General features: G+C 34.9%; 2 protein-coding genes and 1 long non-coding RNA gene across 5 annotated transcripts; 1 reads left to right on the forward strand and 2 right to left on the reverse strand.

Moving 5' to 3' along the window:
* The first annotated feature begins 1462 nt into the window (after nucleotides 1–1462).
* On the forward strand, nucleotides 1463–4544 carry LOC110850185. 3 transcript variants are annotated; one of them, XR_004834997.1, is made up of 4 exons: nucleotides 1467–2505; nucleotides 2578–4040; nucleotides 4115–4188; nucleotides 4285–4544. It is a non-coding gene; the product is annotated as an uncharacterized LOC110850185 (long non-coding RNA). The 3 variants fall into 3 exon arrangements; XR_002547945.2 differs by having other exon boundaries at nucleotides 2134–2148; nucleotides 2353–2505; nucleotides 2578–4188; XR_004834996.1 differs by having other exon boundaries at nucleotides 1463–2505; nucleotides 2578–4188.
* Nucleotides 4545–5540: 996 nt separating this feature from the next.
* LOC110850307 (ABC transporter G family member 23) lies at nucleotides 5541–9870 on the reverse strand. The gene is made up of 12 exons (XM_035851908.1): nucleotides 9215–9870; nucleotides 8871–8988; nucleotides 8641–8795; nucleotides 8489–8559; nucleotides 8385–8421; nucleotides 8219–8312; nucleotides 7470–7786; nucleotides 6878–7121; nucleotides 6630–6807; nucleotides 6454–6569; nucleotides 6124–6194; nucleotides 5541–5826 (listed from the first exon to the last, which is right to left on the reverse strand). The coding sequence occupies exons 1-12, from the start codon at nucleotides 9256–9258 to the stop codon at nucleotides 5541–5543; spliced, it is 1731 nt and encodes a 576-aa protein (XP_035707801.1). The 5' UTR covers nucleotides 9259–9870.
* Nucleotides 9871–13677: 3807 nt separating this feature from the next.
* On the reverse strand, nucleotides 13678–16319 carry LOC118435538 (O-antigen biosynthesis glycosyltransferase WbnK-like). Its single transcript, XM_035851720.1, has 2 exons — nucleotides 15785–16319; nucleotides 13678–15190 (listed from the first exon to the last, which is right to left on the reverse strand). Exons 1-2 carry the CDS (start codon nucleotides 15991–15993, stop codon nucleotides 14068–14070), a joined length of 1332 nt encoding a protein of 443 aa, XP_035707613.1. The 5' UTR covers nucleotides 15994–16319; the 3' UTR covers nucleotides 13678–14067.
* Nucleotides 16320–16396: the final 77 nt, after the last annotated feature.

A 16396-nucleotide genomic window follows, 5' to 3' on the forward strand; every position in this document is an offset into this window, starting at 1 on the left:
ATCTAGCCAGTTATTCAATGCCAACTCTTACGTACTTAAATGTCAACATGTTTGACGTAGATATTTCAATTAATCTCATTGCATCAAGATTTGCACAATTTTCTTAAAACAGTGAATCGTGTGTGCTAATCTGGAGAAACTTTGCGTAGTCAGGCAAAAATTAACTCATTTGGAGAGATAAATAAAAAAGTTGATACAAATTTGAGAGCATGGCCATTTATTCAATGTCAATCTCACAGTCAGTGCCAATGTATGGATACATTTCAGTTAATTTCATTCCATTTGGTAAAACTTAGGATGAGTAAAAAGCTCACTGCACCGCGTTATGTAAAATATTTTTCGCGAAATGTTGAGATAAAGACGGAGAATTTGGGTGGATCCAGTGGCAACTTGTGTGAAAAAATCAGCTTGACTAGATAGATTAATATAATGGAGAAAAATTTTATGTATGTATGGAGACCCTGCATAAAGGATGCGATCGATTTGGGAGAGGTTATAGGCTTAAGTATCTTATCCTTCGAAGTATGTGTGTTGATTATATTATGGGGCAACGCAGTGGGAAAAATGCTCCAAATATCAATAATAACTAGTGCCTTTACGTAAGATCCCTCACTTAATTCCGGACATGATGTCGATGGAATTTTTACCGTGAAGCATTTGAAGGAGGTTAGTGGTCAGTTATCTGAGACACGTACATATGTATGTATAGATTTATTTAAGTATAACTTAAAAGTACTTGGCTTGGCCAACTTAAATAAATAATTAGTTAAGAAATTGGTGATGTATGGTTACATATTTATACATTATAGATCGGACTCCATCTTTGTGTAAAATGCACGTGTATCAGTGTCAAGTAAGTGAGTGTGTTGTGTAAAAAATATGCGGATGCGTACATATACATACGTATATGTTAAATATGACAGATCCACTAATTTAGGTTCTATTTAGTAAATATGTGTCTACTATTAATAATTGTATTTATATAAATACACAAATACATATAACAAGAAACACTGGGTAAATTTGCAATAATATTGAGACGACATCATCATACAGATAAAATCATGTTGAGATTTTTTTACGTACACGTGGAGAGGAAGCAGATAAGAGCAAATACTTAAATAGATAAATGCTTATATAAATACAAATTCAGTGGTGCATACGTACGTACTTATAGTTTACAATTAAGGTTTTGGTAACGTTGTATCTATGCTTACACAACGTGGCATTGTCTATCATTTATTAGTATCGTGTTTATTTAAATAATTAATGTTATCCTTAAATACATTTTCAGATTTTGGGATTAGAATTTTAACGACAGGAGTTTGTTTTGTTTTATAATTATATATGTAGATATCTGGATGATTTAGATGTGAGAAGTTGTGATTTGCATGTAGGTAAATAGGCGTTAATTTTAGTTGTGAAGAGTATTACATTTATTTTTAAGGATTTAACTCGTATGGTCAAATTAAGTACGTAAATATGTATGTCTTTAATTGACATTGAGATAATTATGTACATGTCAACTACAAGACATTAACTTTTCCATGCAGATTGGGATTGGACTAATGAGAAGGATTGATTTAAGAGACATCAAAAATGTCGCACTGTCACGGGGTGCATTTTTAGGACGATATTCTGGTACTGATTTACTTAATAGGATAGAATTGCCATTAAATGTATTTCATAAGTTTTCATGAACCCTTTATACTTAAGTACTTTTGTGTACAAAATCAGTTTTGCAAATTTTAATATAAATGTTTTTCCGACTTGTTGTCACATAATAATAACTAAAGTTTTCGTTCATTTGGACATACATATGTATGCAAATATACCTCTTTTAGACATAAATACACATAAAATTTAGCTTATTATCACATGACTGGCACAATTTGTTAGAAAATTACAATACGGACTTGGGAGGAACTTGAACTTGAGTACATATTAAAATTTTCAGTGTAATTTGACAGGTGTTACAAATACTTTACTTTAAATAGACTCAATATGTACAATTATGAAATTGAACACATAACTTTATTACGTATCCATTATTATGTATTAACTTAATTTATGCTGTCATTCTAAAGTCATGGCTCGTATTATCTGTATTGTTGATTTTTTTGATAGTAAATGATCTGTCACAATAATGTAAGTATTTAATTTAAGTAGTAATATTCTTTGAAATTTGCGTCGAAACTTGTCATAATTCCGAGAATTTAAGTATGCATGTGACTTACACATACGCATATCCCTCTTAACATCTCGACTATGACTCATAATCGACTTTTCCTTTTTTTCATAACTCTCTTTTTGAAACCATCTGCTACTAAATATTAATATTTTTTATAATAGCCGACATTATATGTCCAGGTGAATTTTTATCTGGTCACATGAGTTTTTTCGGATATAAAATCAGACGAATTCTCCCCAGTTCAGTATCAATCAGTTCCTTTCCGCTTAATAAACTTGTCTACATACAAGAAATCATTACAATCTTGAAGAAATGTAAGTCATAAGTTTTTTTATAAATTTCTGAAAATAAATAAGCTACCCAACTTTTAATTTGTATACTCGTAGATGAAGAACATCAACGCTCTCGTCGTCCTGGTCGTCCTTCTCGTCGGGATGGTTGCGGTGGAGGCAGCTCCCCAGCGGTTCGATTGGGCGTGCACGTGGCGGTGCTCGTTGTACAATGTGTGCATGGCGAGGGGTGCGTCTAACGGAAATACCAACAATTGTGGATCCTCGCCAGCCGGGTGCGTGTGTGATAAGCCGTACTGGCTTTAAGCATGAAGCCAACAAGGGAGTCTTCAGATAAGTCTCAAAAATTGGAAGAGTTTTAACTACAATTCGGGATTAAATGACATTTTAAAAATCTCCTATTCTGTAAAAATTAATAATAAAAAACATTTAGACTTGCATGGAGGATTTTGTTAAAGTTTTGAGACTATTCTCACCCTAGTGAAGTAATTTGTAAAAATATTGAAGAAATTCACGCAGGTAACTTTGTAAAGCGATAAACTTACAAAATTTTACAAATATTTCCAAAGAAAATCAACTTATCTGTTTAAGTTTTTGTAAACTTGCACAGATAAAGAGCGTCTTTTTATTTGGTAAAAGTTTGTAAAATTATTTTATGAAATTTACAAAGTAACCAATGACCTCACCAACTAAATAATTCACATGTGAAGGCTATGCATGAAGAATGTTATTAGTCCATTCCTGGATAAGCTTAGCTCAGGCTTACATACCTAGATTAAGTTTAAAATATGAGAAAGTATTGGGACATTGTTGGCCATTATTTACTTTATGCGGTGACATCGTTAATGCACTTATGACCTTTGTAGTAAAGATATTTTAGACATTTACATGCACAGTGGCCATACTCACAATTACTTTTTCCTACCTTGCAAATTGATCATATCAAAATAGCATAAGTTTTGCAAAACCTTTTACTAGAAAACAATGGGTCTTTTAAGGTAAATTGACGATTTATTTAAGAAATTCGTATTTGTTAAATAAGTTTATATGCGACAGAACTTATGCATGTATGCAGAAATGTATGTAAGAAGTATATGCATGTGACTATGTACACCTAATAATGTATCGTATGTACATAGTTTATGACCATTTGTTTCTTAAAAATGTGAAGTATCCTGTCCTGAGCTTGATCGCCATTGTGTCGAAATTTGTGTACATTTAATTTTTGCAACCTTTCGCAAATTTTCGGATGTGACGATACCATAAAATAACAGGATATTATTGACTTCATTCATTCATTCAAATGGCATAATTTCGTTTCCTTAATCACAGTATTTATTTATTTATCATCCGGCTGTGCATGTAAGGCCAGCTAAAAAATACTTAATAACCCGTCCTACAGGATTTATCGTCATTTACATTTCAAATCTTTGCTAATTCGCAACTTAAAGTCGTTCAGCTAAAAGTATAAGAAAATCGGAACCATGAAACTCATCATTATTGGACTCTGTTACATCGCCATATTTTCTTGTGTATTAAATGACCACGTGGTCCAAGCCGTAAGTTAATATCACTTTTAAAGCATATTTATAGAAAATTTCCAACTATCAGATTTCAATGTTTTAATTCACAGAATCCACTTCCGGTTCCAAATTCAATCGTTACTTTACACGCCGACTGCGCTGCTAATTGGCACCAAGATGCTATGTATGTAAATTAATTAATTAAGAGAAATTAATCAAAGAAATTAACTCCTCTAAAATCAAAATGATATTAAAAAACTTTAATTTAATTTATTTATAGGGGGCTGGGAAGTGACCAAACATGCATTACGGATAAAGACGGGTCTGGTGATACAGTCAAGGGCACACCCACCGATGACTCAGACAAGAAGGGAGCACGGAAAGTTGGGCTACCATTATCTGTCGTTTCATAATTAAAAGTATAATATGCAGAATTAGTTTTTGCAGAAAATAATTATGTGAAGCAATATCGTACAAATATTATGGGTATAAATATATTCGCAAGAAATTTGCTAAAATAAAGATAACGTATGTCAGTAATTAACATCGCATATCAAAAATGTTTATTGATTTGCGAGACGAGTTTTCAATTCGCACTGCGAATTTCGCAGTTACATAATAAATTTTCGTAGAAATTGACGGAAAAAATTATTCACGACTTGTTTATCGCAACCTCGGCTAGTATTTTTATTTAATTCGCAAAAAATTGGCAAAAAAATATGTTGCTTTACACATTTTAGCCAACACCTTTCAAACCTTAATATTAATCGAATACTGAAAAGTGAGAACTTTTGATATGTACATTTTGACGTAAGAATTATTTCCCGACGGGCTACTTATACTTTCTCTTATCCGCCAGTATCGTGACCACCACGCATATCAAAATCCATCCAACTGCGGATACGAAGCCCATAAAAACGGTGGGATGCGTAATTCCCCACGCCCTCGTGCAAATTGATCTCATCGCCGCCACCAAACTGGTCACGGGATAAAACTGAAATATTTGGCGACTAATCCAAGGCGCCATATCCAAGGGCCACAAGGTTCCTGAAATAGAAAATTTAGTTTAAAACACGTGTCATTTTTTAGCGATATAAGTCAGTATGTACTAACCTGTGGAAAATAGCTCGTCGCACGTTACCAGAATCATGATAAACATGCACTCGAGTATTTCGTTGAACAATGTTGACACCATGAAACCTGAAAAGCGGTCAAAAAAAGTTTTACACAATTATTCACTTGGAAAAGTATTGCGTTGCCAAAAAAATGAGGCTAAATTTTTCCCACGGACAAGAGAAACATGCACAAAAACGGCGAGAAAGTAATGGGTATACTCACGGCAACCTACGCATTTCTACCAAAATTGGAATTTAACATGCCACAATTTACAAAATTCCCGAGTTTTAAAAAACCTTTTTGTTTGACAACCAAGAAATTTTTCGCAAATTTAGCTTAAAATTTTCATGTGCATATAGGTACTTATTTCGCAAAATATTTGTAAAAACGAGTTAAAACTGGAAATAAGATATCTTTAATTTAATTTCTATTTTCTGACTTGCCTACAAATTGTCCACAAACAGAGGTCATGAAAATGAGGGAGACCGCAAGTACCCATGACCCCCTAATTTGCATATCATACAGGCCGCAAAGTAACCCTAAGAATATTCCGATTTGTATAAAAATCATGAAGCTTTGAGTGACAAGGGAGACGACGAGACGATGTGACACGGTCACTCCGGCGACACGATCGCGCTCTTCCAAACCGAGGAGACGATCCTCCACGCACAACACGGAGACTGCCATTGACATGACAAACATCAACCTGGAATGTAATAAATATATTCGGAAATTGTCTGAAAATTGTGAAAATTGTTTCATTTTTTAAGATTTATGCCTTGTAGGTAAGTCTTATGGGAATATATTTTACACAAATTTACTCAAATTATAGAAATCAAAAAGTGATATCGGAAATTTGTGAAACTTTAACATTTTTGATGATTTAATGTAACGGAATTTCAGAAACAGTTATGTCCTTGCTTAAACTGAATTAGTCCGAGAAATTTTGGGTTTTCGAGAAAGGTTACAATTTTAAGTACTTATGTATGTATGTAAAACTTACAGAATGACTAGACCCGTCTGCATGAAGACGATGTAGTCAAAAACTTCAGCGGATCCGTAGATGGTTCCCATCTATGTACATAATCCATAACAACATTGTTAATTGTCCATATATTCATTAAGATTCGGAAAATACAAAATTTGGGGGTAATTAAAATTTTACCTTAAAACCATAAATGGCAAAAGTTTGTAATAAGATCAAATATTAAATTTGTGCATGAGTCATGTATATGTATTTTGCATAATTATGCATGCCCAAAATTTGGAATCATGTAAATATCCCTAAAACCAGAAACATTTTATGACCACATTATTTAAAGTACAGACTAACCTTAATGGGTGGCCGGAGAAAGTCGGTCGCTATTGGACACGCTTCTATAGCACGTGACATGTAAACAAGATATTTCTCAACGATGGTTTTCTTCGCCCAAAACGCTAAGATCATGTCTACAAAAAAAATTCACTGCAATCTAAATCTGGAGTTTGCACATATAACTAAATAAATACTTGATTCGTCCATTCGCATTGATAACGTGGACCCGAGAACGGTCTCATTGTCTGCAAAATTTCTGTGCATCATTCTGTTCTTTAAGTGATTTTCATAATCATGCGGAAATTCAATGAGTCCCATCGCCCTGCCTTCAATAATGTGATCGAGTCCTTCCTGGTACGAATACGTAGGGATCTAAAAATAAAGTTAAGCTTATCAAGTTAACCTTATCGAAGGATAACAGCATATGTGTATTTCTACTAACCCAAATAAATTGGCCTGTCTCAAATGTATTGATAAAATTGCATATCGCAATGTTCGAAAAACATTTGTTGGGTGGCGTGTTGCTAATTTTTTTGCAATATTCTTGCATTTCGGAATGATTGGTAAGGTTGAAATCTGGTATGTTGTGAATCAGGCTGAATTTCACACGGCCAGGTTCTGGACCCATGATATTTTGAAATACGTAGACGCACATGATGGGAAGGCAAAGTTCCCAAATGTGCAGTCTGGAAATTTAGGACAAATTTTGAAAACATTAATGTGAGAAAGCTTGGATCAGAAATTTATAACTAATTGACCAAAACTCATGGTGCTTATACACTTTTAGAAATCTGGTAGTCTATTCACGTAAGGATTAATCTCAGGTATAAAATTGGTACCGCTTGGTATTAAAATTATACCCGTGGGTACAAATTTGCTACGGTCAAACTTTAATACCAAGTTATTACTATACGGTATTACTTATCGATACCACTTTGATAGAGTCATGTATCAATACCACTTGGTATTATTTTAATACAGAATTTCTCAGAGTATAATGTACTTATTTACATAGATGTGCGGTGCGTGCATACCTAAAATCTCGTTTGTGTCGGTGTAACCATTTAAAAATTAGTGCCCACATAATGGACGTGTGATCCACTTTTTTAGACGTTGATAAGAGCTCATCATTTCCTGACTGGGGAACAACAACGGTCTCCATATTTGTCTCTTTGTAGTAATCTTCACTGAGTAATTTGTAGCTTGGCCAGGTGCGTTTGATGTCACTTTGGAGTTGGTCATTTTGAGACAAATACAGTACCAGATCAGTCATCTTGTCGCAATTGTGGGTCGCTAGGAGGGCCTTTGGGTGGTCTTCTGCCAACAGCCGCCCACCACGCATAAGGCCGATCTAGGATTGACAAAAAATATTTCTCTGCTATATGTATGAGTGCGAATAGCTTTTATCTACCACTGATTTGTGCGAATTTACTTTTTATCCTCAGATTTGAAAGAGTTACACGTTACAAATATGCTAATTTAGTGAAATACATACATGCAAACATCGTAAGCACAAGAAATTAAGCAAAATTTTGAGACCGTAATCGAATTTTGAAATATGCATTCCTCTTTCCTCTTGTGTATGTATGTGCATACATAGATGCATATCGGTTTTGCAAATTTAAAACGCCAAAAAGTGACTAAAGTTTTGGAATATTTGCAAATGTATTTCTAAGAATTCAGAATTTCCAAGCTTTATTTGTGCCGAATAGAAAATTAATTGTACTTCAATGTTGATTATGTAAATACATATTTATGTATGTATGTATGTGTTCAGTGCTACCTTATGACAAAGCTTAGTCTCCTCCACGTAATGAGTTGAAATCGCGATAGAAGTTCCAAAATTTTTTGCAATGTCTATCAAATATTCCCATATTCTGAAATAAATAGATCAGTCTTGTAAATGTGTACATATATATGTGCCATAATTCCATGATTTACATATTTACCTGTGGCGTAATAAAGGATCCAGGCCTACGGTAGGCTCTACAAGGGGGTCATCAGTAAGTTACATCTTAATCTCAATTATTTATAAGTTGGCTCAAATTATTACCGTCAAGTATGAGCAAACGTGGATTGTGAATCATAGCGGCAGCCAAGGACACCCGTCTCCTTTGCCCACCGCTGTTAAATTTTAGCAAAAAAATGCGTGTGAATTTTTAAATATTTTTGCCTTATGGAATTAACGATAAGATAATTGCTCACCTTAACTCGCTAATTGGTCTATTGACTTTTTGCATTTCAAGAAATTTGATCAGGAAATCAATCCTATTTTGAATTTCGATTTCACTCATTCCGTAAAGTAGACCAAAATACTTTAACGTTTCTGACACATTGAGAACCTCTAGAAGAGCGGTGTCCTAATATTTAATAAATATTTTAATTCACCAAATACGGGTAATTGCTTAAAATGTAAATAATTCGGCATAGTTTACCTGGGGCATATATCCGCACAGCGTGCCAAGATTTGTTGGACGTGGTTGCCCGAACACGAGAACTTGGCCGGAGTCAAGTTGTCGCGAGCCAACGATACAGGAAAGCAGTGTCGTTTTCCTGAAAATAAGTAAAAGTTGATGTATGTATGAATTTTTCGGGGTTTCAGGTAGGTTTCGGACCCCACAAAAAAATGTGACGGATTTTTTAATATTTTACTCTCACACGCCGCCCAAATCGGTCACATGTTTTCATACGTGGTACTTACATAAAGTAGGCTAAACCCGTTTATGTAGGAAATTTTAGAGTAAATTTTCAATAAATTACATAAATTCTGCTAGCTTACCCACACCCACTGGCACCAAGTAATCCATAACTATGTAAATACATACATTTGGCAAAATGAAATTTCAAATTTTCAGAGCTTTTAACTATAAAATTATTATTTTTTTTTACATTTCCCCCACGCCCACGTTAAGATTGACATCGTTAAGAACCAATTTACCGTCGCCGTACCGCTTAAAGCCGTTCCGGATGGTTACAGCCATTTCAAATTTTTGTTAAAACAGATTCAGACTTTTTATCAAAAAACTTAAACTATTCGGATAATACGTTTATTAATATGCATGCAATCTGAAATTACACACACTTCGCTTCGAACTTCGTGACCTAACCGACGAAGAAGTGGATTTTGTTAATGTTTTACTTTTTAATGGGCGACTCATAAATTTTTAATGTGATAAATCTGTATGATAATGGCGATTAATTACTTGTCCATACACTATGTGCCGATGCAACCTTTGGTACTTACATAAACAAAATCTGCCAAATCTTGTGTGAAATTTATACTGGAGACAACGCAAAAGAGATAAAAGCATTAATGGCATTTTTTAAGTGCACGCCAACATCCCAGAGACCTTCTAACGTATTTCACGCTTAGAAATTTCTATATTTTAATAAATTTATAAATTTAATGTTTTTATGACCGTCTAGTGAATTCAATTCTCCAAACGACCCCGAATCGTAAAGTGATACATTTCATTACAAATTATGTATTTTTATTAGTACAACTACGTTTGACCACAAAGAATTATCCGTAATGTTGCAATTCCATAAAGTCGTTACCCTACGGAGAGATGAGATAAGGTGTTAACTGCAAGACGGGAAACCCTGACTGAAATGTTGTAAAAATTAAGGAAAAAAATTCTATTTAGCTTTGCCTGAGCCATAAAAAATAATTGCAGATATAGTTTCCCATCCAATCTGGGGTATGTCATTCTTAATGCGTACATAATCTCCTTTCTAAAAAAGATCATACAGGTTGAGCACGTATGATTTAATATTTATCCAGTTGCTACTAAATTTTCAAGTATGTATGTAAGCGTATGCATGTAGTTATGTACGTGTGCTCTTAGGAAGCCATTAAAACTAAAGACCAATGTTTTTACCTTTTAATTGCTCTGAATTGCGAAAATGGGGAAATTTAAGTCGTTGGATAATCATAAGCTTTAACGTTCGATTTATGTAGATATGCGTAATTATGCATGCACATATTAATTATGATGATTAATCATCTTACGATAATGTAAAGTTTTGCCCTGGTATGTGAAATATTTAATACAGGGTGTCCCAACATCTGTATTTTATGCATTTGCAAAAGGGCTGTTGCACCTTATCCTGTCTCATAGAAGGCTAGAATATTCTTAAATTATAGAAGGCTAATTGGTCAAGGACTAGATCTAAAATTGCAGACATCGATTTTTAAACTTCTCCATCCTATCAGTCTACTACTTAACTAGAAACTACTTCCGGCCACTATAGTTCATAGATCGCGTCTCTAGATGGTACATATTTCTTACACTTTCTTGCGATTTCTTACACCTTGAAATTTCTTGCTGTGCTTGCTTTTCAGTGATAGAAATATAGCAAACCCTCCAGAAACAAAACACTGGCTTTGCTAATTTTTCAATTTTGTAGAGGGCCAGTCATCTGCAAAATTGAAAAATCAATGTGTACTAGGGTTGCCGCGGGTAGCAAAAATGCTGCCCGTTACCCGACCCGCTACCCGCAGCTCCACTACCCGTACCCGCACGGGTACCCGTGCGGGTACCCGTTACCCGCTACCCGTTATGAGAATTAAGCTAAAAACTAATCAACCTTCCGAAGAAATATGATTGAATCAACATTTGATCATTTGGGTGTAGACGTACATATGTGATATAATGCTATGCAAGTAAGTAGCCCATGCCATAATTTTCTATATCGATGTTATTAGGTGCTTCTTAAACTACTTATAATGGAACCTTTTCTATGTAGCTACACAAGGATTTTCTCGCGAGCTATATCAAACAATCAAGCCAACAATTAGGAATTACCTATCTTTCCTTTGAATGACCCCTTTTAAGAAAACTATTGGGGGCCAGAGTTCAAAGTCCACCATGGTGGACGACATTGGACTTAAGCTCTGTCCAGTGGAATGAAAACTCCAGTGGAGGAAAAACATGGAGAACAATAAATTCAATAAAATTCTTTAAAATTCAACTTTGCCGATAAATATTTTTCTTTGAAATGACCAGTCAACGGAACGATAAGTATCACGTAATCGCTAATTTTTGGTTGACGATTTGATGACTTGCTATACAATCTTGGTGTATCTAGCTTGAAGAAAAAATATTACTTGGTTATTTGTCAGTTTGATTTTTTGAAATTTTGATCTAAATGAAGTTTTCATTTAACAAAATTTTTCAAATCGACAATTTTTTTGCCTTTAATCTGCTTCAGGTTTGTCACCAGCACAAATTAAAATATCGGCAGTCTTACATTAAATACACCCAAATGCAAGTCAAATTAGCACTGATGTTTTAGAGCAGGCAAATTATGCTTAACAAACAATAGGTGCTCCGCATTTTCTGGAGATAAAAAGTATTTGAGGCTGCCGTAAACTTTTTGGTTTCCGAAAAGACAAACTGGATATACATAAACGCTTGGAAAATGGTATATTTTGATGTGGATAAATAATAAAATAATAATTTTATAAATGTAAGGCTTTATGAGCTTTTACCTTCGTTTGTGAGCCAATTTATATTTGCAATTGAATAAAAACTGAACTACCCGTACCCGTGCGGGTAGTTCTAGCTACCCGCAGATAACGGGTACTGTTAGACAGCACATTGCTGCTCATTTGCAAATTTTTAAACAACTGCTGAAACCTTGTGGCACATTATTTGCAAATTAGTGCAAATTGATTGGTCATGTGACAGGATTTTTGCAGGTCGTTGTTTCCTACCCAATTTGGTGATATATTTATTGTGAGGAGACTACATATGCAGAGTCATATAATGCCTGCCACATTACCCATACATTACTTACACATTATTCCATTCACCACTTTACTGTGGAGCTTGGGATTTACTTGGGTGACATTACATTACATTATGCTCCGTTGTATCATTGTTCTGCTTGAGTAAGAAGCTACAAAATCGTGCGGGTATGCGGGTAACGGGTACCCGACCCGTTACCCGCGGCAACCCTAATGTGTACCATACTTAGAAATAATTGTGTTATTCGGAACACTAAGATTTCATTCATAGCCATGACTTAAGCATTCCAGAAATTTTGCTTATGCAATTTTCCTTAGCATAAATTCAAATTTCTTTTGATATATGTGATGGGTGTAGCAGTTTTTGTAGATAATATTTATATATGGGTTTAAGATTTCATTTATTGTTCCTCGAAATAGCACAGGACTAGACAGGATTTTCAACTTGAAGCTTTTCCCATTTAACCCAATGTTATAAGGCACGTTTAAGCATACGGTATGCTGCATACCCCTTAACCAGTTGAAAAATCCCAATGAAATTTTCCCAAATTGAACATCTATATATTTATGTCAAAGGTACTGAGAAGGGTAGTTTGTTGTCGAATCGGTGAGAATAGGTTTTGGCCAAGAAATTTAGTATTCCGGACCAGCGTGGCTGGCCCCACAATTCTTTTCTATGCATTGAAATATTTTCAAACAAACTATTAAAACTAGAGATCTTGAAGGAAATTGGGTACAGGATAAGTTTTAGTAACGCATTATGCATAGTTTTTCAATAAAAGGTGCACAATATGTTGGTTCACCTTGTATTATTTTTCATCCGCGGATCAGACTCATTACTAATGAGTCATTAGTGTAATTCCATGGAAAAGATTAATTGCTCAACATATCTGACATTTCGATAATACATGCAATAACTTTACAATATGAAATAAATGTTAAAATCCTGTAAATGTTGTAATCACTGAAATGATGCATATGTGCAAGTAATTATATGCAAGTTGGATATTATATACTTTATACATGGATATTGTCAGTGATATATAAGTATGTAAATATATACGACTGACACATACATACATATGTACATATGAGGATGGGTATTGCAAAAAATAGATATTTGCAACAAGTATGTATAGTAGTGAGTTCATATTCGATCCATTTAGACAAATATGTATTTAAAGGCTGAATCAAGTCATAAAATAGGAATTTTAACTCTGTAGGAAATATTTCAAAAAAAACTTCATGTCTCGGAGTTTCACCAAGGTTCCTACAGATATTAAATCTCACATCAATTTCAAGCTTCATATGTATGAATGCAAATTAGGTGACTAGCGATGTACATACTTTGGACAGACTATGCATACCTGGAGTAGATAAATCCATATGTATGTATTTACAAATTTGATTGGAAAAAAGTTACATAATAATCATCAATTCACGGAAATTTTAACCACAAATTCTAAAGTATATGTAGTATTTATTCCTCGTCCTCAATTCTTACAATATGCGCATAAAATAAAAACAGCTACTTTTACAGACACCAGGTCCTATTTCCATTTTAAGACCGCAGTGACCTCAGCTTTTAAGTTCTGAGACCCTTCATCCTACTGTGCATGTCATTTACATATGCATGTAACTATATATGTACATTAATACTTATCGAGTATTTAAATATGAATTATGGACAATTTACGTATGTCTTGCATATATACTATGTACATACATACATATCTACATACGTTTAGTGCAAATATATTTCCTAAATATAATTGTATATACATTTATTTACCTTAAAAAGCAGGTTAGCTGTACATAAATATTTGTGTAAAAAATAAAAATACATACATTTTTACCGATACGAAAATAACTAGCTAACATTAAATAACTTCCGGTTCCGCCCAATCAGGTTCTACAGCATTCCACCCACTCGGATAGTAAATATATCTGTACTGCCAAACGTAGTACGTCTGCCTCTCGCCCCCACCGGGGTATAACGTTTTAATAAAATCCTCCCTAAAATGCGCCGCATAAACGATTTTTTCCTTCCCGCCACCTAAATAAGCCGCCCACCAGGAGAAAGAACTATTCGGAATTATAAAATGCTGACATTTCGATAACAGATAAAATTCCTCCAGACTCGTTAATCTCGTCGGATCGGACACAATGTAAATATCTTGGTTGGAAAAATCGCTAAAATTTGACAAATATGGTACAAAAGTTTGATTTGCATAATTTAAATCGTCGGAAAATACAAATAACGATATATTCTCAGGTTCCCCAAGTTTTTCGAATAACGCGCTAAGCGCCCCGGTATAATAGGAGATGGGAATTGTAGCATTAATCCTAATAAAGTCGCCCCGACGGACGTGGATACCGATGGTGGTGCCTTCCTGGGAAATAATGTCGTCCCACGCGCGGGCCTCGTCGGACAAGAATGCATCCCCGCGAAATTTGAAAATTTCCCGAATTTCGTCGCGATATGGAGAAAAATAAAATTCAGATTGGCAATAGTCACTTCCCCAGAGGACGGTTCCATTCGTGGAGTAAGATCCAGCGAGAATTGCAGAATCTGCGATGTTCCTATGGCGAGGAATTGTGAACGTTTCGTCGATCGTGTTCCAGGGGAAGAGGGGAATTTTGAAGGCGGAGAGGGCAACGGAACGGTCAGTAACGCTTAGCGGGCGGATGGGTGTGGGCGTTGTTGCGTTGGGGTCATGTGAGACGACTAGGTTTAGTTTGGCGCGAAGAGCGGCGTTGAGTTTGATGTAAAGGGGAAGGTCGTGTTTCCTGGCGAGGGCGTAGTGACACGCGTACTCGAAGAGTTGGTTTCCTATGCCGCCTTTGAGGCCGAGGAGGATGGCGGGGGGGATTAGAGAAGGGGGCGAAGGGGTGGAGGATGGAGATGGTGAGACTTCGCTAGGCGGAAGGATGTTGTAGTATGATTTGTTGGTGATTGAATTAAGAGATTCAAAGTTAGGCGAGCTAAAGGCTTGCATATTTCTGAAAATGGAAATATTTTAATAATTAGTCGGGCAAAATTTGCATATGCACATATTTTTGAGAAAAGCATTTCATTACATGTGTCATAGTGTTTTGACATTTTTTCGAAATTAGCTTTTGAAATGGGAAAAAAAACTTTCTAGAAGAAACCAATTATTTCAATATTTGAAATGTGTTGTGTATAAGATAATATAAAAATCATAATGACCCTACATATTCATTCACGCGAAACCAGTTCCGTAATTTCACCGTGCAGAATTTTAGTTGTTGAAAACAATCTATGAAAATCGGTACGGTTCGCTCCTCTGGTTCCAATTTTTTCAAATTTCACCTCAGAAACTTTAATTACAAGCCTTTAGCAATCTATGTACAAAATTTCAGCATTCTATCATCAATATAAGAAGGGGTCATCGTGCAGAATCTTATAGATGCATTAAAAATATTCTGCACAATGACCTCATCCGATTGTACCAGACGGACGATTAATCTGTAACGTGTGTCACTAGATGGTAACGGTTTTGCCCCATTGCATGTACCGGTTTTTTTTAGAGTGTATACATAAATATGTACTTACACAATTATTAATAATCTTACCTCATGTATTCTGCAAGTTTTACCTCCTTCTCGTTTTCTGACTCGTTAAAAACGTGTCTCGATGAAGCAGACAATTTATTCTCGTTCAAATTAAACACCCACATTTGCGACCTTTCACTCCCAATGTAGTTTTTGTTTAGAGAGAAAATAAATAAGATGGTCACCACGGCGAGAAAAAGTAGGGAATATTGTTGAGAATTTCCAATCATGGCGTATGCGTGATTCCCTCGAGATTTATTACGTACACAGAATTAACTTAATTTATTACTTAAGTAAATGCAGGTCAGATTACGTGTTTGTTTTTTAGTGTAAGGTTGAAATTTAATGTGTCAATCATTCCAGGGTAAAGAATGAATCGATTTGTACAAGTAAATCAGTAAAATACACAGAAATTGAGAAACTGGGACTCGGACAGATTTAATTCTTACCTTCTCGTTTTGGTATTCATGATATGCATTATCTGGGAATATGTACCTGCTAAACCTGGCCAATTTGGCATACGCACATACACATGCCGGCAAAATACACAGTGACGACTTAAGATGCGTCAATAGTAATAAATATGTATTTAATAAGTATTTAATTTTGTATTGTATTTAAATACCGCGTTTT

This window comes from Folsomia candida, unplaced genomic scaffold, assembly GCF_002217175.1.
Source record: "Folsomia candida strain VU population unplaced genomic scaffold, ASM221717v1 Fcan01_Sc005, whole genome shotgun sequence".
Lineage (NCBI taxonomy): Eukaryota > Metazoa > Arthropoda > Collembola > Entomobryomorpha > Isotomidae > Folsomia > Folsomia candida.

What these genes read in the sequence shown, in the direction of transcription:
- LOC118435538 (XM_035851720.1), bottom strand. Translation starts at nt 15,993, where the DNA reads ATGATTGGAAATTCTCAACAATATTCCCTACTTTTTCTCGCCGTGGTG. An exon ending in AAACTTGCAGAATACATGAG is followed by an intron (nt 15,191 to 15,784) that starts GTAAGATTATTA and finishes TTCCATTTTCAG; the next exon opens with AAATATGCAAGCCTTTAGCT.
- LOC110850307 (XM_035851908.1), bottom strand. Translation starts at nt 9,258, where the DNA reads ATGTATTTACATAGTTATGGATTACTTGGTGCCAGTGGGTGTGG. An exon ending in CTTGGTGCCAGTGGGTGTGG is followed by an intron (nt 8,989 to 9,214) that starts GTAAGCTAGCAG and finishes ACTTATTTTCAG; the next exon opens with GAAAACGACACTGCTTTCCT. An exon ending in AGACTAAGCTTTGTCATAAG is followed by an intron (nt 7,787 to 8,218) that starts GTAGCACTGAAC and finishes TGTCAATCCTAG; the next exon opens with ATCGGCCTTATGCGTGGTGG.